General features: G+C 45.1%; 1 protein-coding gene across 1 annotated transcript in view; it reads right to left on the minus strand.

The window, feature by feature from the left end:
* VAPA (VAMP associated protein A) overlaps window positions 1-27,046 on the minus strand; it is an 82,515-nt gene that overhangs the window by 19,696 nt on the left and 35,773 nt on the right. The window contains exons 2-4 of the mRNA XM_073631338.1: window positions 18,846-18,998; window positions 7,714-7,817; window positions 3,727-3,807 (exon numbers count right to left, since the gene is read on the minus strand). Of these exons, the coding sequence (XP_073487439.1) occupies window positions 3,727-3,807; window positions 7,714-7,817; window positions 18,846-18,998 (338 nt within the window). The remainder of the gene's footprint in view (window positions 1-3,726; window positions 3,808-7,713; window positions 7,818-18,845; window positions 18,999-27,046) is intronic.

Raw genomic sequence — 27,046 nt, forward strand, 5'->3', positions numbered from 1 at the left:
GTCCACTACCCATGGAACACTGCTTGAAAGACCCCTGGATGGCAAGCCTGTTAACCTGGATCCAGATGCAAATAAGCAATTTCTTTTCATAAATTTTTACCAAAATTTGGTATGTGTGAAAGTGTAAGTCCACAAGCTATGGTAGCAATCATTGAAAATTGATCACACCTGATGTACCGATGGCCTATCTCATTTCTTGAGGGCCCAACATGTCAAGACAGTACATATTTCCCAAATGACCACTTTTTGGAAAGTAGACAGTCCAAAATATTTAGTAAGAAGCATGACAAGTTTTTTGAAGTTGTAGTAACTTTCCCACAATTCTTTGGAAAACCAAGGAATATTTTTTTTTTTCACAAAAATGTCATATCAACAAGTTGTTTTTAACACACGGCATAGGCATACTTGCAACTACACCCCAAAACACATTCTTCTACTCCTCCTGAATATGGCGATGCCACATAGAGAGGTGCAACATCCAAATAGCACCTTCAGCCATTGTCCACCATCTACTACTATTAGTCATTATCCTGGTCTTAAGACCAGGCCTTCTTCTGACACTTTTTGTTTACAAGTAAAAATCTGTATTTTTGCTAGAAAATGACTTAGAACCCCCAAACATTATATTTTTGTAGCAGAGACCCTAGAGAATAAAATGGTGGTTTTTGCTCGTGAAATGGCACCAAACTTTGGTATTTAAAAATCTCCATAGGCGACATTTTATAAGCCTCTATTGGTTACCAGTTTAGAGTTACACAGGAGGTCTGGTGCTAGAATTATTGCTCTTGTTCTGACGTTTGTGGTGATACCTCACATGTGTGGTGTGATCGTGGTTTACAAATGTGTATGGGACCAACGTGTGCGTTGGCCTTTGCATGCGAGCGCTTTAAATGTTTTATTTATTGGTGGGACACTGGTACACTGACATTTGTTGATCGGCCACCAGCGGACACTGACAGATGTTGAAGTGATAATGGTACACTACTGCAGATGTTTTGTGCACTGGTACAGATGTGTATGGGGACAGTGGTGATTGGTGTACTGTTTGTGGGGGGAGGATCTGCGACAGCTCTGTGTGTAAAATCATCCTTACACACAGCTGTCACAGAGCTCGCAGATTTACCACCCCGCCGCCTCACTGAGCTCTCACTGAGCTCAGCGTGGAGAACTGTTACAGAGACACGCCTCTCTGTTCACATTGTGAAGGCTGTGATGGGACACAGCCGTCACATGATCGGGAGGGCCAATCACCTCGCCCATATCCCAATCCTGTCTTGGCTGTGTCATGTGATCACAGCCATCACAGGAAGAGCCTGCTCTGCGGGCACTCATTCTGGGGACGTCCCTGAACCTCCACTCAGAACGAGGAAAGGCCCACTCAGAACGAGGAAAGGCCCACCTGGCCGTTTATGAACAGTGGCTGGGTGGGAGGAGGTTAATGATTGATGTAAGCCATGGCATCGTCAGACTGTATTCTTGTCAGGTGTCCCCACAATAGAGGAGTCCAGTCCTGAAGGGACAACCAAAAAACCCAGAGTTCCAGAATGTTAATAGGAAAACAAGCCTCCTCTGATGACCAAATCCCCTACACCAATGTGGTATTCAAGACTGCTCCCCAGCCAGATAGGTTTTCTGTCATAAGAACCATCCAAGAGCATAAAAGGAATGATTCCATAACTACAGTGTTGGAGGGTCGCAGAATGGACAGACTAATCTATGTGAATCCGGAACTGTAAAGAGTTTTTGAGTAGAAACCTTAATGGTGTTCTCCTAGTAGCACAGGGGTCATGGCCCACTGTTGGACCACTGAAAGCATATATGCCCACTGTGACAGAAAATAGACAAAGTGGAGAGTATGAAGCAGGGAGGAGGAAGAGTGTGAAACTCCAGTTTTTAGCTTCTGGAAACAACACTCTGGACCCTAGTGTTGAAGACATTCTGGTCAAGAAAGCCAATAAGGCCAACAAACATTCCCCTACTTCGAGAAGTGGGTGCACCCCATCATTGGTATGGTTACCAATATACTACAAACCTCAGAGTACTCATTAGGGTGCTTGCATCTTCCACAACAGTAGTGCAAGGAGATGATGTCTAGTTGCAAACACCTGCAGGTCACTGTAACCCAGGATCAAAAACATTAGTATGCCTTTAGGATCAAGAACCAGGAGGAGATATCGCTGGACTGGTGTTCTGAATACAAAGTGAATGGCATATATATGCAAAATTCTTACTCAAAGCAAGGTAGCACAGCATCATAAGGGCAGTGCAACAACGCTACTACAGTTGCCCTCCAAAGGGACATCCAAATGGCACAAAAACACCCTTAACCTCAGAAATCCTGGACAGTAAAACTGTCACCAAGAAGGTGGAAGGCATAATTGTCCCCCCCCCCCAAAGGGGAATAGTAATAGGCACCCTGGGACTCAATGTTTAAAGGGCTTCTGCCCTGTGTACATACCACATCAGTGGCAGGAATAAGGCGGTATATACATAATCCAAAATAAAAGCCGACAAAGTCTTCACAGGCAAAACCTACAATCTTGAGCACATGGTCCAGGCCCAAAGACCACCTTTCTGACATGTTTCACATGATGGCTTAATTAGAGGAAAAGGAATAAGGGGAAGTTAACCCTTTACTGTCTTCACCCTTTCCATGGCGGGAATACCCTCTTAAGGGTCTTCAGAGACTGGGCTCTGTAACAGGCAGCCCTTGGCTATGGACCTGTAAAGCACACTGCGGCTAATTCCACACATCGCACTATGTGCCAAGGGGAGCACCCACAGCAGGACCCAGTGCAGAGCAACATTAGAGGCCAGCTCACATCTTCCATCAGGCAGGGTTTGGATATGCTTCCCCAAGGATGTAATTCAGTAGTAGAGAACTGAGCTGGATCGACAACACGGTTTCTAATTTTAGTGCAACAGAAGTATTGTTCAAAAACAAATTAGATTTCTGGCAGATCATCAGGTCCTTTTCTGTACTTGCAACAATGTATGTTGAAATTTGCATGGCATGTACTGCAGTACTGTATTTTTAATTTTTTTTTGCCAAAACTCCCCCCCCCTTACTTGCTGTTCTATAATACAACTAACAGGTATATGCATTAATAGCTTGTGGAATGCATCTGCTGTGTTAAAAAAGAAGTATGGGTTAAGTCCATCATACTTAACTAGGTGTATGCAGCATTGGTACGATGCTGCGTCTGTCCCCCAGCGCCTCGACACTGAGTCATCGAACATAGTCGACAGCTCGGTTCTCACAGCTTCCCAAGCAGAGAGCTGCAGACTGTTAATCAGCAGCTCTCCGCTCTGCTACTCTACGCCAACTGGAGCGCTGAGCTGTGGGAGGGGCAGGGAGCAGCCGTCTCAGGCTCTCAGCAGTTCGCTGAGAGGCTGAGACGGGTGTCAGTCTAGGCACCTGGCGGATTCAGACTTTGTCATGATGCCTGGACTGATCCAGGTCACAAGAGTGCAAAATGAATTGCACTCCTATGATCCATAGAAGAAGCCCAGCCAAAAGAGCTTTGGTTGGACTTCTCCTTTAAGTTTCTGTTATAAGACCATTGTGTTGGTTACAAGATCATTGTGTTTGTGAAGTGTGCACTGCTCTAGAAAACCTTTCACATAGCTACAGTCAAAAAGAATACTCTGCAGTACTATAGAAAAAAACCTTATCATAGAATCCTTACAATGTTATGACATTATAATGAATAAATGCTAACTTACCGGCTTTTCATGTTCATGTGGCATGTCAAACACACACTTTAACTTAGAATCCATTAGATCATCAGGTTTTGCTTCCTTCCACTACAAATCACAAAACTATCACATTAGGTAATGCAAGATCACAACAAATTAGCTGTTATTACTGCTGTATAAATCAATACAGAACACTGCACAAAGAAAATAGCAAGTAAGCATAAAATTTAACCGTTTACATTTATAGGCATAGCCCACCTATGCCTATTAAAAAAAAATAAAATAAAATTACATTTTTGCATGGGGATTGCAGAGCATTGCAACCGTAGGCAGACTCTTCACCCAGCCACAGGTTTGTATGAAGATCCATGGTACATTATGGGATGGAGCAAGTAAACAGTGGACTATAAGAACGGCAACATCTCTGCACTCATACTCCACTGAGATCTACGAGACTCTCTTCTGTGCTGCCAGATGAAACCTGTAGTTTTTCTATTCACAGATCCTGTGAATGGATGAAGAGGCTGTGTGGGCAGACACTAACAAGTCAGAAAAAAAAAATCATATTCACTCAACACATTTTCATCTCACAATACATCTATTTTAATAAAACAAATAAACAGTCTTTTAACCACTTCGTACCCAGGCCAATTCTGACATTTCTCTCCTACATGTAAAATTAATAATTTTTTTGCTAGAAAATTACATAGAACCCCAAACATTATATATTTTTTTTTTTTTTAGCAAAGACCCCAGAGAATACAGTGGCGGTCGTTGCAACTTTTTATCTTGCACGGCATTTGCGCGGCCATTTTTCCGAACACTTTTTTTGGTTTTCATACTTTAAAAAAAAAAAAAACAAGACATTAAAAAGTTAGCCCAATTTTTTTTTCTTAATGCGAAAGATGAAGTTACGCAGAGTAAATAGATACCCAACATGTCACGCTTCAAAATTGCACACGCTCGTGGAATTGCGCCAAACTTTGGTACTTAAAAATCCCCATAGGCGACGCTTTAAAATGTTTTACTGGTTACATGTTTTGAGTTACAGAGGAGGTCTAGGGCTAGAATTATCTCGCTCTAGCGTTTGCGGCGATACCTCACATGCGTGGTTTCAACACCGTTTTCATATGTGGGCGGGACATACGTATGCGTTCGCCTCTACGTGCGAGCTCACGGGGACAGGGGCACTTAAAAATTTTTTTTATTGTTAATTTGACACTATAAAAAAAAAAAAAAAAAAAAAAAAATTTTTGATCACTTTTATTCCTATGACAAGGAATGTAATCATCCCTTGTCATAGGAACATAGCACAATCTGTTCTTTTTACAGTGAGAGATGGGGTCAATAAGACCCCACATCTCACCTCTAGGCTGGGAAGCCTAAAATAAAAAAAAAAAAAAAAAAACGATCACGGCTTCCCAGCCGTGGCGGCACCGGTTTAACATCGCGCCCAGCCTCCGAACGATCATAGGAGACTCCGACAAACCAGTTGGTCACCATCCGGGGCCGGCAGATCTGTTCTCCGACTCACCGATGGAAGCGATGAGTCGGTAGAAGAAACGGAGGGCGGCGGGAGGGCGTTCCCTCATGCCGCACATAAGAACAATAAAGCGGCGGAACAACCGCTATGATTGTTCTTATGGTGCAGGGAATCGCCGGCTGAAAACAGCAATATCAGAATGATGTCTGTAGCTGCAGACATCATTCAGATATCACTGCACAATTCAAGGACGTTCCTGAACGTCCTACGGGGGGCGAAGTGGTTAAAGAATAAGTTCACCTTTTGACAAAAAAATAATACATGCACATATTTTGCAGGTAAAAAAAAAAAATGTGCATTTATTATTTTTTGCTGCAGGAACCTGTAAGGCCCCTTTCATACTGGGGCGGGGGCAGTGTTGGCAGTAAAACGGCGCTATTGTTATCGGCGCTTTACCATCGGTATTCGGCCATTAGTGGGGCAGTTTTACCCCCCGCTAGCAGCCGAGAAAGGGTTAAAAACTACCACAAAGCGCCTCTGCAGAGGCGCTTTGCTGGCGGTATTGCCACGGTGTCCCACTGATTTCAATGGGCAGTAGCGGTGGAGGAGCGGTACACACACCGCTCCTTCGCCGCTCCAAAGATGCTGCTAGCAAGACTTTTTTTACCGTCCTGCCAGCGCACCGCTCCAATGTGAAAGCCCTCAGGGCTTTCACATTGGAGACAAAGCAGCGGCACTTTCAGGTCGGTTTGCAAGTGCTATTTTTAGTGCAATTGCGCCTGCAAACCGTCCCAGTGTGAAAGGGGCCTAAAGCATTGCATCAGCAGATCGCTGATGCCATGCAGACCTGTCAGTGTATCTGCTTGCTCGTACCTTGCACAAGCAAGCCAATGCACTGACAGGAAAAATCCGTGAACTACCACAGTGCCATGGTAGTTCAATAAGAAGTACAAGCCAACAGCCGCTAAGGCTGCTGGGACTTGTAGTTTTCCATTCACAGAACAATGTGAATGAGTAATGCGGCCACGTCCATATTTTAGTTCAATTGTGACAGCTAGCAGGGGGGCAGAAGATCCCCCACTATCTGTCAAAGCGGGGGCCAGTTCGTTCATAACACTTTACTTCCTGAATATGAATGTAACATGTTATGAAAGGTGAACCTATCCTTTAACGGATTCGCTTTAGTTTAGTCTAGCTGGCAACGGGGACTTTAGCGATTACCTAAGGCTACGGCAGTGGCATTGACATTGTCCATCTGGGGCTCGGGGGCAATACCTCCTACCTTCATCGGTCTGTTCACCCCAAGAGGTGGGAGAGTATGCCAGTTGTGCAGACTGGTAGTGGCCAAGCCAATCATGAGTTAAGCAGTCCCAATCTATACAGCTACAAATGAATAACCCTCTAGGATTGGGACTATGGAGGCACGTTCCAAACATTTTGTCAAGTATTAATTTAAAAAATATAACATTTAATGATACACAAGGGATTAAAAAAGATGTCTGAAAATACAAATACTGCAGCAATAGACATACAAAAAATATGCTAACAATACATAAAAGTTGTTCAAGCATGACACCTAAGGCATTTTCAGACTTGTTTTTTAATCCCTTTTGTATCAATGTTATATATTTTTAATTAATACTTGACGACATTTTTGGATAGTGCCTAAATAGTCCCAATCCTAGAGGGTTGTTTTTCATGATGGAGGGCACAATACAATTTTTGGCCCAGACTTCTATTCTTTTCCAACCTATACACCTGACAACGCCTTTATACAGTATGCCCTCAAAGCAGACAGAGTGCCAGAAGGAGAATTAAAGCCAGCCGACACTACTACCTGTCTGGCCACAGGTTTGCGTTAGTACTAAAGCAGGCCTCAATGGTGTGCAACTACACCCCTGTTAAAAAGAGTGTTTTTCCTTATATTAGCCCTTTTACATTAATTTTTTTAAGGCTCTATGAACACTAGCTTAAAAAAACGCTCCTAGCAGCAGCTTTTGATCTATTTTTTTATGCTTCCAGAAGCAAATACTGTTATCCTATGTGTCCACACACACTATTTTAGCCTAGAAGCGTTTTTTGAAGCTTCAGCTTTTAGGAATAGAAAAAGAGAAAAAAACTGTTCTTAGGAGCGATTTGCTGGCTGAAAAAAAAAAAAAAAAAAAAAGAAAAAAAAAAAGGCAGCTTCAACAAGCTCCTAAACACTGCTAAGCACCGTTTTTTTTTTTCTATAAGCGGGTGGCCGCCAGCATCCTTAACAACCAGTGAATAACTGGTTGTGAAGGAACAGGCCGGCAAGCCAGCTACCACGTCCTTAACGGATGACTCATCAGCTGTCAGCGGGGGTTCCCTGCTGACAGCTGAATGTAAACAATAGAGCGGTCTCCTTTACAGGCAAGCAAGGGTGTAGACAACCACAGGTGAAACACAAAAAAATTGCAAGAACAAGATAGACAAGTCATTTTAATATGAATTGAGTAGAGAGATAAACATGCTTCATTGGTTAGAGGAAAAAAAAAAAAAACACTTACCATAACTTCCATGTCTGCTATATTAGATGGAGCAAATATTGTCTGCACCATGAATTTGTGCTTACTCTTTTCATTTGGATCATAGTCAAAAGGTTGCAACATTACTGTGAAAAAAAAGAAATACAAAAAAAAAAAGAAATACACATTATCTGTTATTAGCACAAGCAATAAGAGCACCCACCAGGGACAGGTTTACCATCATGTATGGTAAGCCCCTGACCATCGGTGGTAGAAGAAAAAAAAAAAAAAAAGAGTTGGCCTTCTCCTGCATGGTTACCAAATACAAAATTGTGTAACATTTTATTTCCATCTCATTAAGCTTGAAACTTATTTAACATTCTAAAAGAGAAGGCAATCCTAGAAAGGAACTACTTCAGTACAGAATATACTGAAAGAAGAACAGGGTTTTTTTTTTTGCAGTCTACTTGACCACTATAGTATGCACACAAACAATAGGCTTTAGTAAGAGGTTAGTGCGACTATAAGGACTTGGCTCAGCACTGTCCATTTTGATCTTTAATCTCATGCCTATAAGGTGCCCATCTGGGATATTCAAGTTTTATTATGCTAACAGATAAAACACAAGTCTAGCCAAAAACGAGATAAAAAAAATGAATAGCTCAGAGGATAAAATAAAAACAATTACTGCAATATTCAGCTTCAATACAGAGATTTGCTTTAGAGACCTTTTTTGATTCTGCTAGATGATCGCAGTCTGGCCAGCATTCATTTAACCTACTTTCTTTAAGCCCAGATCATTCTGAACCCACACCAGCATGTGATTGGACAGTAAAAAGGAGAAGCAGCGCCGTGTCAACACAAACTGACTGGCTTCTTGTACGGTTTCTTACTCTCACACTCCTCCATTTACAGCCCTGCAACCAGGAGTCTGTTTACATATGTTAGGCAAACTGTGGCCTTTGTAGTGAAAGTGAAGCTTCAAAGCGGAGTGCCACCCAAAAGTGGAACTTCCTCTTTAAGGCCTCCTTCCCAGCTCCTGTTTGTGAAACTGAGCTTTTAGGGAGGAGGAGGGGGAGGGAGGAGGAGGGGGAGAGCAGGTACCCGAATCTGATAGGCACCTGCTCCCACTTCCGTTCCGGACGCCTAGGCGACCAGAAACAGAAGCTCCCCCTCCAGAAGTTCTTTGGGACATAGGACACCTCCTAGAAGGCTTCGGGATCAGTTACGGAGCACAGCACCTGGCTGTGAAGTCGCAAGCTGTCACAGCCGGGTGCCCATAGTAGAAATGCAGGCGCCGCCGAGAGAGGACACGGGGAGAAAACGGCGCAGGTGAGTGCACTGCTGCACCATGGGACAGGTGAGTGGCTGTTTATAGAAAGTCAGCAGCTACACTTTTTGTAGCTGCTGACTTTTAATAAACAAAAATATGACTGAAATTCCACTTTAAAGTCACCTGATGACCTCCTCATGTGTAGCAAGGGGTCACCTTTCCGAACAGGTTCCTCCGATCCTCCTTGGTATCCTATGTGTTTGTGGTGGATGTCAGAGGAAGAGCAGAGGGCAAACATACATTTTCTTATTACCACTGTACTGTAAGAGCTTCTCTTCTCTTTTGGTTTCAGAGCTATCATTACCCGGGTTGCTGTGCCCGTTTAAAAATAGTTTTTAAAAAATGATTACAGTGAATTAAAAATAAAAAAACGATGCACAAACATAAACCCATGCCTAAGTTCAGCCTATAGAATTTTTTTAAGATTTAAACCTTAACCTATAGGTGAAGTTTATCGTTTCACAGTTACATGAAATCTTAAAAAGGTGTGTGTGTGTGTGTGTGTGTGTGTGTGTGTGTGTGTGTGTGTGTGTGTGTGTGTGTGTGTGTGTGTGTGTGTGTGTGTGTGTGTGTGTGTGTGTGTGTGTGTGTGTGTGTGTGTGTGTAAATGATTATATGCATTTTTTTTCTTTTTAAAAAGGGGCACCACATATTAGCACATTAAGGCAGACTTGCCTTCCAAACAAGCCCTCCAGCAATGCGGTGTCACTGATCTGGCAGGTCCTGGGCGCTTGAAGGTTTCCTTCTAGGTTCCGTTTTTTCAGCCACTTGGATGGCTGAGCCGTGGTGATGTCACTCCTGCACAAGCGCACAGGGGTCACATCCCCATGGCACAGGTCAGGGTTTGTAAATGTACACTGAGCTGCGCATGCCTCCACTGTGGGCATGAAGCAGACTTGTGCATAATTGTGCATAATTTTAGGTATATAATCCAGCAATCTTGGCAAATAGCTTGAGATCTATGTTTGGAAGTGAGCTGGGTCTATACTTCTGGCATAATAACAGGTCTTCTCTTTTGCAAGCACAGTAATATGTGCTCTAAGCATGTCAACTGGGAAAAAGGACCCAGAGCCCGCTGCGTTGTACTCTTTTATAAAACAGTGAACGTTTAATACAAATGAGAATATCCATCTGGTCCCAGGGCCTAAGGCCCCTTTCACACAGGGCAGATCCGTTTTGACGGACTCCACTTGCTCAGCGGGGATCGCGTCGTTGATCCCCACTGAGCAGGCGGGTGACAGGTCCGTCTCCGTTCACTGTGCAGAGACGGACTTGTCAAAGTCCCACTCTTCTCTATGGGGAGATCAGAAGAAAAAAAATTGACAGTATGTCTGTTTTCATTTGATTCGACCTGCTGTACAGATGGTGTACGTATCGCTATCTGTCCGTTTTCAGTGGATTTGAAGAAAAAATTTAAGAAAAAGAATAAAAATAAATAAATAGATAAAAAGGGCTGTAGATCTCAAAGATCAGTGTCTTATCAACTCTACAATGGCTATTACAAACATTTAATGTTTGTAACATTTGACAAACTGGTGCAAGGATCCAAAGAACACATACAGCACATGGCACCCATGATAAAGATGTATAGAGTAGCAGGGGTATAGTACATGTAACAATAATCCTATTGTCTCTTCGTAGGCAAGGTAGGGCTACAAGCTAGTAAGGTTGCTATTACTACTAAAGAAATATGTCGCAGGAGTAGAGCTGATGCCATAACCTGGCCAATAAGGGATAGGTCCTTTCAGAGAGGCACCCACCGGAGCCCAGGCATATCCCAACCCCGGAACCCCCCCCAAAACGCCGGAGTCACCCACTATAATCATAGGGGTTATTTCCAATATGGTCTATAGGTGTCTGAGATACTGTACCCCTTTTAAAAAAAAGGTACAGCATGACCCAAAGAGCAATGCCCCTGTCAGATTCCCCATTGGGCTTAGCCCCTTTACACCAGCAGCGGAAAGCAGGACTTAGTAGGGCAGTTGGATGCTATACAGAATGATAAATGCTGAAGCTTAGGTAAAAGCCCCCCCCTCACCCACGTAGGATGTTTAACCATGGCAGTGCATAGGATGTAGCTCCAGTGTGTGGTGGCAACGGTACACTGCAGGAACCGGCCAAATTTTAATATGTGTGTATCCCTCTCTGTTCAATTGAATACTGTCTTTAGACCTGCAGCACTGATTTGTGTATTTTGATGGGATAATCCTCGCTGTCAGAACAAAATAGCACGGGGGGAATTCTTATAGCCACATCACTTTTGGATTCAACCACTCTCTGTGCATACAAAGCTTTAGACTACATTCACACAGGCGCTCTGCCATGGTGCTAGTCACAGTGGCAGGAATCTACTGATGCCTGCTGCTGCGTTTGACAGGTGTGAACAGCTAGTTGCAGACTTCAGAGCACTTTCACACTGCTAGCGCCCAGGAATCGGCAGTAAAGCAGGGGCACGCAGCACACGACATCATTACACCTCCGTGCTCTGAGTCTGACAGTGAGTCCTGGCCTCCCTCACCTCGCCAGTGCATGCTACGAGAGGAGTCAGACGGCCAGTCAGCCAGCAGCCACCCATAGCAAGGTTCAAGGCCAGCCAGCCTCCACCCACAGCAAGGTGCCAGGCCGCCCACCCATAGCAGGGTGCCAGCCAGCAAGCCAGCCACCCACAGCAGGGTGCCAGCCAGTCAGCAAGCCACTCACAGCAGGGTGCCAGGCAGCCACCCACCCACAGCAGGGTGCCATTCAGTCAGCAAGCCACCCACCCACAGCAGGGTGCCATTCAGTCAGCAAGCCACCCACCCACCCACAGCAGGGTGCCAGCCAGTCAGCAAGCCACCCACCCACAGCAGGGTGCCAGCCAGTCAGCAAGCCACCCACCCACAGCAGGGTGCCAGCCAGTCAGCAAGCCACCCACCCACAGCAGGGTGCCAGCCAGTCAGCAAGCCACCCACCCACAGCAGGGTGCCAGCCAGTCAGCAAGCCACCCACCCACAGCAGGGTGCCAGCCAGTCAGCAAGCCACCCACCCACAGCAGGATGCCAGCCAGTCAGCAAGCCACCCACACACAGCAGGGTGCCAGCCAGTCAGCAAGCCACCCACACACAGCAGGGTGCCAGCCAGTCAGCAAGCCACCCACCCACAGCAGGGTGCCAGCCAGTCAGCAAGCCACCCACCCACAGCAGGGTGCCAGCCAGTCAGCAAGCCACCCACCCACAGCAGGGTGCCAGCCAGTCAGCAAGCCACCCACCCACAGCAGGGTGCCAGCCAGTCAGCAAGCCACCCACCCACAGCAGGGTGCCAGCCAGTCAGCAAGCCACCCACCCACAGCAGGATGCCAGCCAGTCAGCAAGCCACCCACACACAGCAGGGTGCCAGCCAGTCAGCAAGCCACCCACACACAGCAGGGTGCCAGCCAGTCAGCAAGCCACCCACACACAGCAGGGTGCCAGCCAGTCAGCAAGCCACCCACACACAGCAGGGTGCCAGGCAGCCACCCACACACAGCAGGAGAAAATAAACTGAATCACAAAGTGAAATACCACTATCCCAGACAACAATAAGAGATCTGTTGCAGAAAAAAAGTGAAGTGGCTAAATTCGGATGGAAGATCCCAACTGCTGGACAAAGCAATCAGAGATGATAACCAGCCATTTACAATGGTGTCTGACTCTGGATTTAAAGCGGAGTTCCACTGGTTACGTTTCTTAAAAGTCAGCAGCTACAAAATGTATAGCTTAATAAACAGGCACTCACCTGTCCCACAGTCCAGCGACGCGGTCGCCCTATGCCTCGTTCCTCTCCCACGCCTCTCTGCATTGTAAGTGTGGGTGCCCGGCTGTGACAGCTTGCGGCTTCACACTACGCATGCACGAGTTGCGCTGCGCTCTGTCAGAGGCCAGGTAATCTTCTGGGACCTGTGACGTGTCCCAGAAGATTGTAGGGAGGAAGGGGTCACCTAGGGGGAGAGGAAGAAGGATCTGGGGGTTTTGGTAGATCGTAAGCTCAATAATAGCATGCAATGCCAAGCTGCGGGTTCCAAAGCGAGCAAAGTCCTTTCTTGTATTAAGAGAGGTTTGGACTCCAGAGAGAGAGATGGTATTTTGCCCCTCTACAAATAAATTAGTAAGACCTCATCTGGAGTATGCAGTTCAGTTTTGGGCACCAGTTCTCTAAAAGCATATCGGGGAACTGGAGAAAGTGCAGAGAAGAGCAACCAAACTGATAAGAGGCATGGAGGAGCTCAGCTGTGAGGAAATATTAGAGCAGGGCTTGACAAATTTGCTTGGAATCTAGGAGCCAGCTAAAAAAGTTAGGAGCCAGGTTTTTTTTTTTTTAAAACGACCGACAAAGCTTTATTTTCAATATAAAAATTAACCAATCTTAAATTTACACAGAGACGACTAGAACTAATGTGACTGCTTTTATTTCCTGCCATGCAGGTACACAAGACCACCATATTCTCGCTAAGGATCCAATCAGGTCCGCCTGAAAAACTGACATGCGAACCTGATCAGACAGCCCCTGTGAAAGGGGCCAAGCAGGGAGATGACAAATAATAAATTCATTTTAATTAACCACTTCCTTCCCGCAGGACGACTATATACGTCCTGTCTTTGAAGAGAAATACCGTTGTTATGGTAGCAGCTAGCTACCATAACCCCGGTATCTTCTTCAAGAGCCGGCGGTTCTCTTTCAGATAAAAGTGGTCTCTGCAGCAGATTAGCAGCGAGATCACTTTTATCGGCGGCAGGAGAGGGCCCCCCTACCGCCGCTCTCCGGTGCCCTTCACCGCTTATCGTGGCCGTCGGTAACGGCGGAGGCGATCCGGATCTGTCCCTGGCCTGACATGGAGACGAGTGAGAGGAAGATGGCCCCCCGCCCATCTCCAAGTCATTGCAGGGCGAAAGCGACGTCAAATCGTCACTTCCACCCATAGCTCTTGAAGGGACATTTTTTTTTTTTTTTTCAAATGACAATTTTTTTTTTAATGCATTTTAGTGTAAATATGAGATCTGAGGTCTTTTTGACCCCACATCTCATATTTAAGAGGACCTGTCATGCTTTTTTTCTATTACAAGGGATTTTTACACTCCTTCTAATAGGAATAAAAGTGACTTTTTTTTTTTTTTTTAAAAGAACAGTGAAAAAATAAAAGTTAAAATAAATAAGAAAAAAAAAAATTTAAATGTGCCCCATCCCTTGTAATAGAAATAAAAGTGACACAATTTTTATTTTTTTAAAAAACAGTGTAAAAATAAAAAATAAAATATATAAGAAAAAATAATAATTTTTTTAAATGCGCCCCGTCCCGCCGAGCTCGCTTGCAGAAGCAAACGCATATGTGAGTAGCACCCGCATATGAAAGCGGTGTTCAAACCACACGTGAGGTATCGCCACGATCGTTAGAGTGAGAGCAATAATTCTAGTCCTAGACCTCCTCTGTAACTCAAAACATGCAACATGTAGAATTTTTTAAACGACACCTATGGAGATTTTAAAGGGTAAAAGTTTGTCGCCATTCCACGAGCGGATGAAATTTTGAAGCGTGACATGTTGGGAATCAATTTACTCGGCGTAACATCATCTTTCAAAATATAAAAAAAATTGGGCTAACTTTACTGTTTTCTTATTTTTTAATTAAAAAAAGTATTTTTTCCCAAAAAAGTGCGCTTGTAAGTCCGCTGCGCAAATACGGTGTGACAGAAAGTATTGCAATGACCGCCATTTTATTCTCTAGGGTGTTAGAATAAAAAATATATATATAATGTTTGGGGGTTCTAAGTAAAGGGAAGGAGATGAGCAGGCAGTGAAAACAGGTAGGGAAAGCTGCTCCATTAGCATTGGTGGATGTCTTGTCATACCAACGGCCACCACCAGAGGGCGCCCGATTGCAGAAGGAACCAGGAACCATAGGACTGCAGTAGGCCGCAAAGCCGGGGCCTCAATTACCGGCGCGGCCCAGCGCGATCGCGGCGGGAGGGGGGGGGGGGAGGCGAACGGACACAGGATACCAAAGCTGTGCCGCCCCAGGCGCCAGGTCGCTAATTCTAGTCGCAAATGCGACCTGGCGCCCGGGGTTTGTCGAGCCCTGTATTAGAGGAACTGAATTTATTCACTCTTGAGAAGAGGAGATTAATGGGGGATATGATCACCATGTATAAATATATAAGGTGTCCATATAGTGAACTTGGTATTGAGTTATTCACTTTACGATCAATACTGAGGTCAAGGGGGCAATCTGTACATCTAGAGGAAAAGTATATGGAAAGGTTTCTTCACAGTAAGAGCTGTGAAAATGTGGAATAGACTCCCTCCAGAGGTGGTTCTGGCCAGCTCAGTAGATTGCTTTAAGGAAGGCCTGGATTCTTTCCTAAATGTACATAATATAACTGGGTACTAACATTTATAGGTAAAGTTGATCCAGGGAAAAGCCTCTCTGGGATCAGGAAGGAATTTGTTTCCCTACTGTAGCAAATTGGATCCTGCTTTTCTGGGGGTTTTTTCGCCTTCCTCTGGATCAACTGTGGGTCTAGGATTGGGTATATGGGATTGTATAATAATTTTTATTTTATTTATTTATTTTTTTTATGGTTGAACTAGATGGACTTGTGGCCAGAAGACGCAAGGAGGAAGTGGGACAGAAAGTCCCCTCCCAAAACCAGATACCCACTCCCCCCCCCCCCCCCCCCCCCAAAAAAAATGACATACCAATTATGGCATGGTAGGGGGTGAGGAGTACTTAAAGCGTAAGTTCAACTTTTCGGTGGAACTCCGCTTTAAGCGGTTGATGTCCATAGCTGATCCAAGGTACCCAACTGAAGAGTGAAAAGTATTACTGATCCAAAATGCTGAAAAAGATTCCCAAAAAGCTAGCTGAGAAGGTAAAGGCTATGCTGCAACCAGAGAATGCTGGCAACTCTCATTCATGATTGACTGCAGGTCAGGACTAACAGAGTCACTAATGAGTCTTACATGCCACTTCATTGACAAAAAGGCAATTGGTGTTGAATACAAAAGTGATGCAAGGATCCTGCACTGGAGAGTACATTAGAGAAAAGTTTCTAGGCATGCTTTAAGACTGGGGAATAAACAAAGACCGAGTGATGCTTGTGCTTTGAGACACAGGAGCAAACATGGTGAAAGGAATGAGGCTTGCTAAAGTGTCAGACCTCAGTTGCATTGCACACACCCTGCGGTAAATGTGGTAAATGAGGGTCTGTCAAGCCAGAGAGCTTTGATTAATAGAATTGGCATGCTGTAGAGGTGCACAGGCCATTTCCACCATTCAGTCCTTGCCAAGCAGCGACTGAGCTGCATTCAGGCAGACCTTAGCTCACCCAAAAACTTCTTTAAAAATCAGCAGCTACACATACTGCTGATGTCGGCACCACAGTCGATGTTACGTCGGCTGGTCGGGTGTTGCCGCCGTCACTGCTGGTAAGGGAACCTGGCAGTGTAGCCTTTCCCCATACTGTCTCACTGGCGCAGCAGAAGGGGAAGGAGGGAGGAGGAACTGCTGACATACTTTGCCACGGCCCAGTCTCCCAGAAGTGGAGATAGGGTACCTGTAAAAAAAAACAGGTGTCCCCCCCCCCCCCCCCCCAAAAGGTGCCAAATGTGGCACCGGGGGGGGGGAATCAGATAAGCGGAAGTTGCAAAACGATGGAACTCAAAACTTCACATGCTGCAAAGAATGCTGGAGCAGAAGCAAGCTCTTATTCAGATAAATATGGAGGATATTGCTGTCCTACTAGAGCTGCACGATTCTGGCTAAAATGAGAATCACATTTTTTTTGCTTAGAATAAAGATCATGATTCTCTCACGATTCTCGCGGAGTAACATCTTTCACATTATACAAAAAATTGGGCTAACTTTACTGTTTAGTTTTTTTTCAATTCATTGAAGTGTATTTTTTCCCAACAAATTGTGTTTGAAAGACCGCTGCGCAAATACAGTGTGACAAAATATTGCAAACAATCGCCATTTTATTCCATAGGGTCTCTGCTAAAATATATATATATATATATATATATATATATACACACACACACACATACAATATATATATATATATTTTATATAGTCCATCCCCCTTTAGGACTACCAGTGTACCCATCTTCTGATGGCTACTTCCAGCAGGATAATGCACCGTGTCACAAAGCTCAAATCATCTCAAACTGGAAAATTAAAAAGTCTGTGACCATTTCCATTTTTCTGGACCTAAACACCATTGGAGGTAGTCTAACGTAAATAGACGCAAGTCCCTTTTCACTCGGCTGCCCATAGATCCACTATATTGGGTGGAAGACACCCTGGTCTCCACTGATCTGCCACACCGCAATTAGTAACCAGATTACTATCCTTATTTTATATATTGTACATATTTTTTATACTATCAGATTGTTTCTCTATATCGTGCTGACAGATTCATCAGTTTTAGCATTTGTTCCATCAGTTGTGAGCTCAGCTAGTGGGCAGGGTTATCTCCAGGGCTGCGATGCATGGCAGCGTCTTCCCGCTCCGTCCCTGGAATTGGGATGTGGGCAGGTCGTGTTCTCCCTTGCATTGGCGTCATACACGCATGCACGTCTTGCCCTTGACATCACCTCGTCACAATGCGAGTGTGGCATTTACCCATCTTGGCGCCAGAGGATGTATGGGTCTAGACTAACGTCCGGCGTACATGCCGGATGTTGGCTCTGTTCCCTTCCTTTTTCCTCCTATTGGCATCTATTGTATGATGTTGGCGGGGTATCCGTCCTGGATCTCGGCATATAACCTCTGATGAGCCAGTGGCATTTCCTCTGCTTTCTTCAAACGAGAGTCACGTTTACCCCAGCACACTGTTATTTCTTTGCACCAATAAGTCCAAGGGTTTATAAAACGCCTTTCACTGTTATAGTTTTGGTTTCATTCACGTTTTTTGTTTCTGTGCTTTTTACTTTTTCTTTTTTAATGACGTGTAGTGGAGGGTGGCTTACTCATGCCTCTCTCCACCCCCCCCCCCTCCTATTTTTTTCCCCACACACTAATGTTTTTCTAGATTTTTGGGCACATTTTTCACAACATCCTCACCTTTTCTCGATTTATTCATATATTTATTTAGTTATACTTATACACTGTCATGCATTTTTTCAGATTGGTGCAGGTCAGATGTGTCCCCAAATCATTCACTTCACATGCATAATCTTTTGGAAATCCTGACCCCTCTCTTGGCTGTTGCCATGGTCCAATAGGGCTGCTCCTGTCCTCGCATGACCGCGCAATTGTCACTCATAGCGACGCAGTGCAGTATCGCAAAAAATGGCCTGGTCATTAAGGGGGGAAAATCCTTCTGGGGCTGAAGTGGTTAAAGCACCTTTCCAAGGTGAAGGAAATTCTAAAACATGGCCTGTTGGGAATACTTGAGGACTGAGGTTGGGAAGCACTGCCCTATATATTAACATTTGGGAGCAGGGCTGGAAGCCAATCAGTTGTGTTGCATAGAAATGTACTGACAGGGTATGTCAATAAGAGGAGCAGAGAGATGAGGTCATTAGTCTGCTGCTGTTTTTTTTTTACTGTCCAATCAGCAGGCTGTGGAAGAGGACACCATTCTATCAATTCTACAACTGAAAACAGAGAAAGTGGTGTCATCTGCCTAGCTGTTCTGTCTGCAAGGAAGGTGTAACTTTCAGAACTAGAGAGACAGAAATACAAGTTCTTTAAGCAGGTAAAACTCCCAATATAGACTATATACAGTATATGCTTATATTACAAACATACAGTATACACACACTTAAATTACTTTTTAAAACTGCATCAATAAAATTCATGTTTTAAAACATCTGCTATTATTACCAGAAACTGTTACTGTGGCTCCAGGATCTATAATGCCACTGTTTGGCCTCACGCAGTAGCGCCTTGGGGCTGTAGTTTTCACCTTGAAGCATACTTTCTTGTCAGACGGATTACGAAGTTTGAGGTTTGTGGTGACAACATCAGTAAACGGACCTAAAAATTAAGAAAAGAAAAAAATATAACAGCTTGCGAGTGGCTTTAGAAAAAACAGAATTAAAGCTGAAAGATATAAAAAATGTTAAAGCAGTTATGTACTTTCAATTCAAATAGTGTAAATATTTGAAATTTGTATCATCTGCCTTCAGTAATCTGCTGAACAGCAGCATTTAGAAAGTGGGAGGGCCAGTCAACCAGATTCTTCTGAAGTCCGCTGACTGGAAGAAAGAGTAGTCTGTCCCAGTCTTTGCTGTGCTGCTGCACCAGTAGAGGTTGATGACTTGGCTGTGTCAAGTGGCAGAAGGGGCAGCACCACAAACTGGATGTACAGAATTACATAAAATTTTCATGTACACATGTTCAGTTCCACCCCACACACAGATTTTAACGTTTCTGGGACAACAATCTAAGTTCAATAGGGTCCTTTACCCTGCCAAGAGTCCTCTTCTATCTTCAGATGGTGCCTAATTCTGTACCCAGGTCATTTTTCTCAACCCTCAAAAGCCTGTTTTTAAAGTTCACCTGGCATGGTCGGAGTCCCCGTCTCGCCTTACGCACTGCAGTGCCCCAAGCGATTGAGAGGCCTTGGGGTCCCTTCCATGCAGAGATATTATGAGGCGACTGCTTTGCAGTGGATCTTAGACTGGCAGCAGCACACGGTCACCAAATCTTGGGTTCCCCTTGAGAAATTTTGTGGCTGGCCGTAACCTGTCTCATGCTTCACGGCTCCCCCCGGGATTGTCGAGGCCTTTCAGACTTTGTGTCTCCTATCTCTGCTCATGTGCTACGGGTGTGGGACAAATGACATGCTCAGGGGAAGCTGTCGCTGCCTGTGTCCCCGCTGGCACCCTTAGGAGGCTTCCCATGATTCATTCCAGGGTAACACCTCTCCTATTTTCGCACATGGGCAAGGGACATTGAGGCACGATGCAGAAGGTTCATACAGGAGCAAGGCCTGGTCTCTCTGGACTGGCTTCACTCTCAGTTGGCCACTTCCCGATGGACGAGTGGCGCTACAGACAGCTGCATCACTTTGTTCAAAGCTTACCTCATACCATTCGGCCACCGTCCTCCCTGACTTCATTCGAGAAATTATGCATGGCTGCGGAACCTGTTCCCCATTCTATCTCAGTGGTTTATGGGATGCTGCAGTCGGCTGAGTCTCAGAGTAGGCCAGTTTATATACGGGAGTGGGAGAGAGACCTGCGGCATACGTTCACGGTACCCCAACTGGGACACCTGTATAGCCTTACCCACAAAAGCTCTGTGGACTCGAAGATGCAAGAAAATAGCTTTAAGTTGTTGACCAGGTGGTACAGAGTTCCGGCTGCGTTGGCTAGAATTTACCCAGCAGTTTCTGATGCCTGTTGGAGAGGCTGTGGGCTTTGGGGTACCTACCCCTACATATATGCTGGGAGTGCCCACGGCTTAGGCCTTTTTGGCAGGATATCAGAGCTCAGGTGAAGGTTATACTGGACATAGATAAGAATGACTCCCCATTGGAGTTTCTACTTCACGTGCCATTCATGCCTCTTAGCGTATACCATAAATCGGTTTTGCCACAGCTTTTAAATGCTGCCAGGCACCTGATTTCAGTACATTGAAAGTCGCCTCATGTACCTGGAAGATCTGACGTTAATAATATAATGGTAGCGGAGGAATGGATGGCAAAGTGCGAGGATAGGTATGAAAAATTTTATAGTATATGGGCCACTTGGATACATTACAACTCTAACAAGTCATCAGTGTCATAGCCAACTACCTCTAGATTCTTTATGCCCTGGTAGTACTGGAGATCTAAACGGTAATGTTCTCACATAATTCAGTTAGAGGCAGAGGCCTGCATGTTACGGACAACCAAAATTTTTGTTTTAGCACTATTCATAAATCTAGATAAGGTGCTAGAGGTTTCTTCCCCTTCTTTCAGTGTTTTTAGGGCCCTTGCCCTCCACTCCCTGTTTTTTATCACCTCTATTTCACTTTTCTTGCCTTCTCCTTACATCTTCTATATTCCATTTCCCAATGTCATAGCCGACACACACCGTTTAGAGCTGCTCATGGGTACGTAACCTTGATATGGTACTCTGGTTTTATTATTCACCCCCCCATGTTATATGGTTTACAAAAGTAGGAATAATCTGTTGCTTATGTCTGTATGTACCAAAGGCTTTTCTGAATCTAATATTGCAGACCGGTGATGCATGGTTCACTACCCTTTGTTATATGCCCCCCCTTTTATTTATCTATTGTATGCCAAACCTCTCTTTGAAAACTGAAATAAATATAATATTAAAAAAAAAAAAAAAAAAAAAGAAGGAGGGTCCTTTACATACTATCACAATTATAAAAAACTGCGGCGCTTAGTACATACCCAATAATTCAAATAGTGCAGACAGCAATGCTCACTGAAACACAATACATCTAAAACACAGAAATGCGAAATATGTTGTGCTGTCCCTTTAAAATCAATAATAATATTCACAAGTGCAAATTATCATACAAAACTACTGGACACCAATTTCACGTGGCTCTTTAAAAAGTAATCAAATCATAGTATGATAGCAATTAGGCAAGGTGAATAATAATAATGTGATCAAATGAAATAAAGTCCACCAAATAAGCAGCAATTAATTCCTTCAAGTGCTACTCCATCTTCCAACACATGAATGGCTTACTAGAACTGCTACAAAGCTCAGCTAGAGCCAGGAGAGGATGCACTGCACACACATGTAGTTTGAATGGCTCGGAACAGCCGCTGGGAAGCATATTTTTTGTGATATTCAGCGCACCGGGCAAAGAGCAGGATATAGAGGGAATGAGGGGCCAGCAGTTTTTCTGGAGTGGACCCTCAATAGTTGAATCTAATGGGGAGACCCCCTTCACCATCATGAACTATTCATTGGATATAGAATCGTATAGGGGGATTTTTGGAATGTTGGGTTGGGTTGTTTTACTAAAACTGGAGAGTACAAAATCTGATGCATCTGTGCATGGTAGCCAATACGCTTCTAACTTCAGCTTGAACTAGACTACATTTTAACAAAAAAAAAATAACCTGGAAGCAGACTGGTTTCTATGCAGAGCTGCACCAGATTTAGCATTTTCCAGTTTTAGTCAATCAACCCCTTTAAAGTGGTTGTAAAGACAGAAGTTTTTCTTTAACTGAATGCATTCTATACAACAGGGCTTGACAAATTTGCTTGGAATCTAGGAGCCAGCTAAAAAAGTTAGGAGCCAGGTTTTTTTTTTTAAACGACCGACAATGGTTAATTTTTATATTGAAAATAAAGCTATCTTAAATTTACACAGAGACGACTAGAACGAATGTGACTGCTTTTATTTCCTGCCATGCAGGGACGCAAGACCGCCATATCCCCGCTAAGGGTCCAATCAGGTCCGCCTGAAAAACTGACAGGCGAACCTGATCAGACAGCCCGTGTGAAAGGGGCCAAGCAGGGAGATGACAAATAATAAATTCATTTTAATTAACCACTTCCTTCCCGCAGGACGACTATATACGTCCTGTCTTTGAAGAGAAATACCGTTGTTATGATAGCAGCTAGCTACCATAACCCCAGTATCTTCTTCAAGAGCCGGCGGTTCTCTTTCAGATAAAAGTGGTCTCTGCAGTAGATTCGCAGCGAGATCACTTTTATCGGCGGCAGGCATTTTTTTTTTTTTTTTTTTTTTAATGCATTTTAGTGTAAATATGAGATCTGAGGTCTTTTTGACCCCAGATCTCATATTTAAGAGGTCCTGTCATGCTTTTTTTCTATTACAAGTGATTTTTACATTCCTTGTAATAGGAATAAAAGTGACCCTTTTTTTTTTTCTAAAAGAACAGTGAAAAAATAAACGTTAAAATGAAAAAATAATAAGAAAAAAAAAAAATTAAATGTGCCCCATCCCTTGTAATAGAAATAAAAGTGTTCAAACCACACATGTGAGGTATCACCACGATCGTTAGAGCGAGAGCAATAATTCTAGCCCTAGACCTCCTCTGTAACTCAAAACATGCAACCTGTAGAATTTTTTAAACGTCGCCTATGGAGATTTTAAAGGGTAAAAGTTTGTCGCCATTCCACGAGCGGACGAAATTTTGAAGTGTGACATGTTGGGAATCAATTTACTCGGCGTAACATTATCTTTCACAATATAAAAAAAATTGGGCTAACTTTACTGTTTTCTTATTTTTTCATTAAAAAAAGTATTTTTTCCCAAAAAAGTGCGCTTGTAAGTCCGCTGCGCAAATACGGTGTGACAGAAAGTATTGCAATGACCGCCATTTTATTCTCTAGGGTGTTAGAATAAAAAATATATATAATGTTTTGGGGTTCTAAGTAAAGGGAAGGAGATGAGCAGGCAGTGAAAACAGGTAGGGAAAGCTCCATTAGCATTGGTGGATGTCTTGTCATACCAACGGCCACCACCAGAGGGCACCCGATTGCAGAAGGAACCATAGGACAAGGACTGCAGTAGGCCGCAAAGCCGGGGCCTCAATTACCGGCGTGGCCCAACGCGATCGCGCCGGGAGGGGGGGGGGGGGGGTGTCGAACGGACACAGGATACCCCAGCTGTGCCGCCCCAGGCGCCAGGTCGCTAATTCTAGTCGCAAATGCGACCTGGCGCCCGGGGTTTGTCGAGCCCTGCTATACAATAATATAAAAAAACCTTCTGTGTGCAGCAGCCCCCCTAATACTTACCTGAGCCCCCTTTCTATCCAGCGATGTACACAAGTGCCTCAGCCGTCCGGGACACTCCCTCCTGATTAGCGGAGACACAGCAGTGGGGCCATTGTCTCCCACTGCTGTCAAAGTCAGTTAGCCAATCAGGAGAGAGTGGGGGCGGGTCCGAACCCGCAACTCCGTGTCTGAATAGACACAGAGCTGCGGCTCGGGTGCCCCCATAGCAAGCTGCTTGCTGTGGGGGCACTCAACAGGAGGGAGGGGCTAGGAGCACAGAAGGGGAGGAAATGGGCTGCCTGATGATCTGATGTTAAAGCTGCCATTCCTGGTCACCATTAATAAGCCTGACGTGACCCCTAGACTGAAAAGCTGGGGGTCCATTCCATCTGGTGAGTGGGAACACAGGAGAGGGTGTTGTGGTACACCTTGAAAACTCTGGAGCACTTTGCACTTTTGTTGGATTGGAGCACATCAGTCACTTTATATGGACTTTCACTTTTTATTAATAATGAATTAATTTTTTCACTTTCATTAATGTTGTTTTTGCTAGCGCTGTAATGTATATTTGTATTGTATTTGGTCAGGTGAATAGCACTGTGTACAGCAGCTGCACCCGATATTCCATCTTCATTTTTATTTTAGCGTGAGTTTATATATTTAGAATATATTTGTTCACAAAGTGATAAAATGAGAGCACCCCGCCATTTGCACAGTTAAACACACTGGGGCAAGGGCAAAATACTGCTGTTAGCCAGTGCTTTACCGTTGGTATTTGGCCGCTAGCGGGGGGGGGTTTTACCCCCCCGCTAGCGGCCGAGAAAGGGTTAAAAAACACCGCAAAGCGCCTCTGCAGAGGCGCTTTGCCCACGGTGTCCCATTGATTTTAATGGGCAGGAGTGGTATATACACTGCTCCTTCACCACTCCAAAGATTCTGCTAGCAGGACTTTTTTTACCGTCCTGCCAGCGCACCCTCCAATGTGAAAGCCCTCGGGGCTTTCACATTGGAGACAAAGCAGCGGCACTTTCAGGTCGGTTTGCAGGCGCTATTTTTAGCGCAACATCGCCTGCAAACCACCCCAGTGTGAAAGGGGTCTAAAAATAACAAACATATTATGGATGGATTTGCAGAGCAGCCCGGATTCTCCTCTTCTCGAGTCCCTCTTCGACAGTCCAATGGCGCTGCTGTCTCAGCCAATCAGGAGGGAAAGTCCCAGACGGCCGAGGCACTCGTGGACATTGCTGGATTGAGAGGGGGCTCAGTTAAGTATTAGGGGGGCTGCTGCACACAGAAGGCTTTTCATCTTAATGCATAAAAAACAAAAAGGAGAGGCAGAGCGCAGCGGCTCCTGGTGCAATACAGATTATTAAATCAATGAACAGAATTTAAAAATAAGTTGCACTCACACAGGTTATATCAAACAGAGCATTCCCGCAGGAAAACCATGGAGAGCATACGGACAGTGATCCTTCAGATCGTAGGAGAGCAGGGGCTGAGATGAAAGGTATTCCAGCCTGCAGCAACAGACAAGCTGCGCACCGCTCCTGCTATTTTATTCCCTAGCGTGTCTGCTAAAAACACATATATAATGTTTGTGGGTTCTGAGTAATTTTCTAGCAAAACAATCATGATTTTTACATGTAGGAGAGGAGTGCGCTCGGTTTCAGCAAGAAGCTCTGAAGTTACAACACGGTAAAGGCGAACCTTCAAAACGCATGCACCACTGATGTCAGCGGCTGCATGCAGGGTGAATATCTCCTAAACCGTGCCCTATTATAGGCTTACCTGTAGGTAAAAATCACAAAGCCGGGTGCACAAACGCTTTACCTTGAGTTCAGTTTCAATTTGTTAGTGTATTTAAATCTGCTTGTATATTAACACTCTGCTCCCCACAGACAGACAATGCTACTATAATAATGTGCCCTCATCCAGAGTGGGGGCACTCTAATACAGTGTTACTGGCCAGATCACCAGGGGGAAAAAAAAATTACCTAAAACAAATAAATTTAGCCACAACATCTAGCGCCCTGCAGCCCCCCCACCCCAAAGCACCTTGTCCCCATGTTGATGAGGACAAGGGCCTCTTCCCGACAACCCTGGCCGTTGGTTGTCTGGGTCTGCGGGTGGGGGGCTTATCGGAATCCGGGAGCCCCCTTTAATAAGGGGGCCCCCAGATCCCGGCCCCCCACCCTATGTGAATGAGTATGGGGTACAGCGTACCCCTACCCATTCACCTAGGAAAAAAGTGTCAATTAAAAAAAAAACACACTACACAGGTTTTAAAATTAATTTATTAGGCAGCTCCGGGGTCTTCTTCCGTCTTTGGGGGTCATCCTATGACCACGCCCCCTTATGACCTCACAGTCCCAGCATGCCCCGGGACTGTGATGTCATGGGGGGGGCAGAGTCACCACCTATATAAGTCATAGCAGAACGCACAGACAGCATTACAGCCGGAGAGAGCGTCGTGTCAACATCTCTGGAAGAGAAGAGGGAAGAAGACGATCCAGATGTCTGGGCTCCTCTGCTAGCAAAAGAGCGGCAAAAGAGCAGAAGATAGCAGAGGAGCCCGGCAGAAAGAAGAAGGCACCGGAGAAGAACCAGAGAGCGCGGAGACGACAGCGGAGAGAGGGAGAAGACGCCGGAGAGACGCCCGAAGTCGGAAGAAGACCCCCAAAGACGGAAGAAGACCTCAGGGCTGCCTAATAAATTAATTTTAAAACCTGTGTAGTGTGTTTTTTTTAATTGACACTTTTTTCCTAGGTGAATGGGTAGGGGTATGCTGTACCCCATACTCATTCACATAGAATGGGGGGCCGGGATCTGGGGGCCCCCTTATTAAAGGGGGCTCCCGGATTCCGATAAGCCCCCCCGCCCGCAGACCCAGACAACCAGCAGCCAGGGTTGTCGGGAAGAGGCCCTTGTCCTCATCAACATTGGGACAAGGTGCTTTGGGGGAGGGGGGGGCCGCAGGGCGCCCCCCTCCCCCAAAGCACCCATCTCCCATGTTGAGGGCATGCGGCCTGGTGCGGCTCAGGAGGGGGGGGTTAGCTCGTCCCCACCCCCTTTCCTGACCGGCCGGGCTGCGTGCTCGGATAAGGGTCTGGTATGGATTTTGGGGGGACCCCTACGCCGTTTTTTCGGCGTAGGGGGTTCCCCCTAAAATCGATATAAGGCCTAAGGGCCTGGCATGCCCCCAGAGGGGAATTCCCTCTCGCGCTTGCCGCAGTGGGAAAATGTGTTTTTCCTATTGCAGCCAGCGCGAGATGTACAGTACTCTGTAGCCGAGAACCAGCGAGATGGGTTCGCGCTGGAAACATTCTCACGGCCGCGTACTGTAGTTTGTACAAAAGTCCGATG

This window comes from Aquarana catesbeiana, linkage group LG05, assembly GCF_042186555.1.
Source record: "Aquarana catesbeiana isolate 2022-GZ linkage group LG05, ASM4218655v1, whole genome shotgun sequence".
Lineage (NCBI taxonomy): Eukaryota > Metazoa > Chordata > Amphibia > Anura > Ranidae > Aquarana > Aquarana catesbeiana.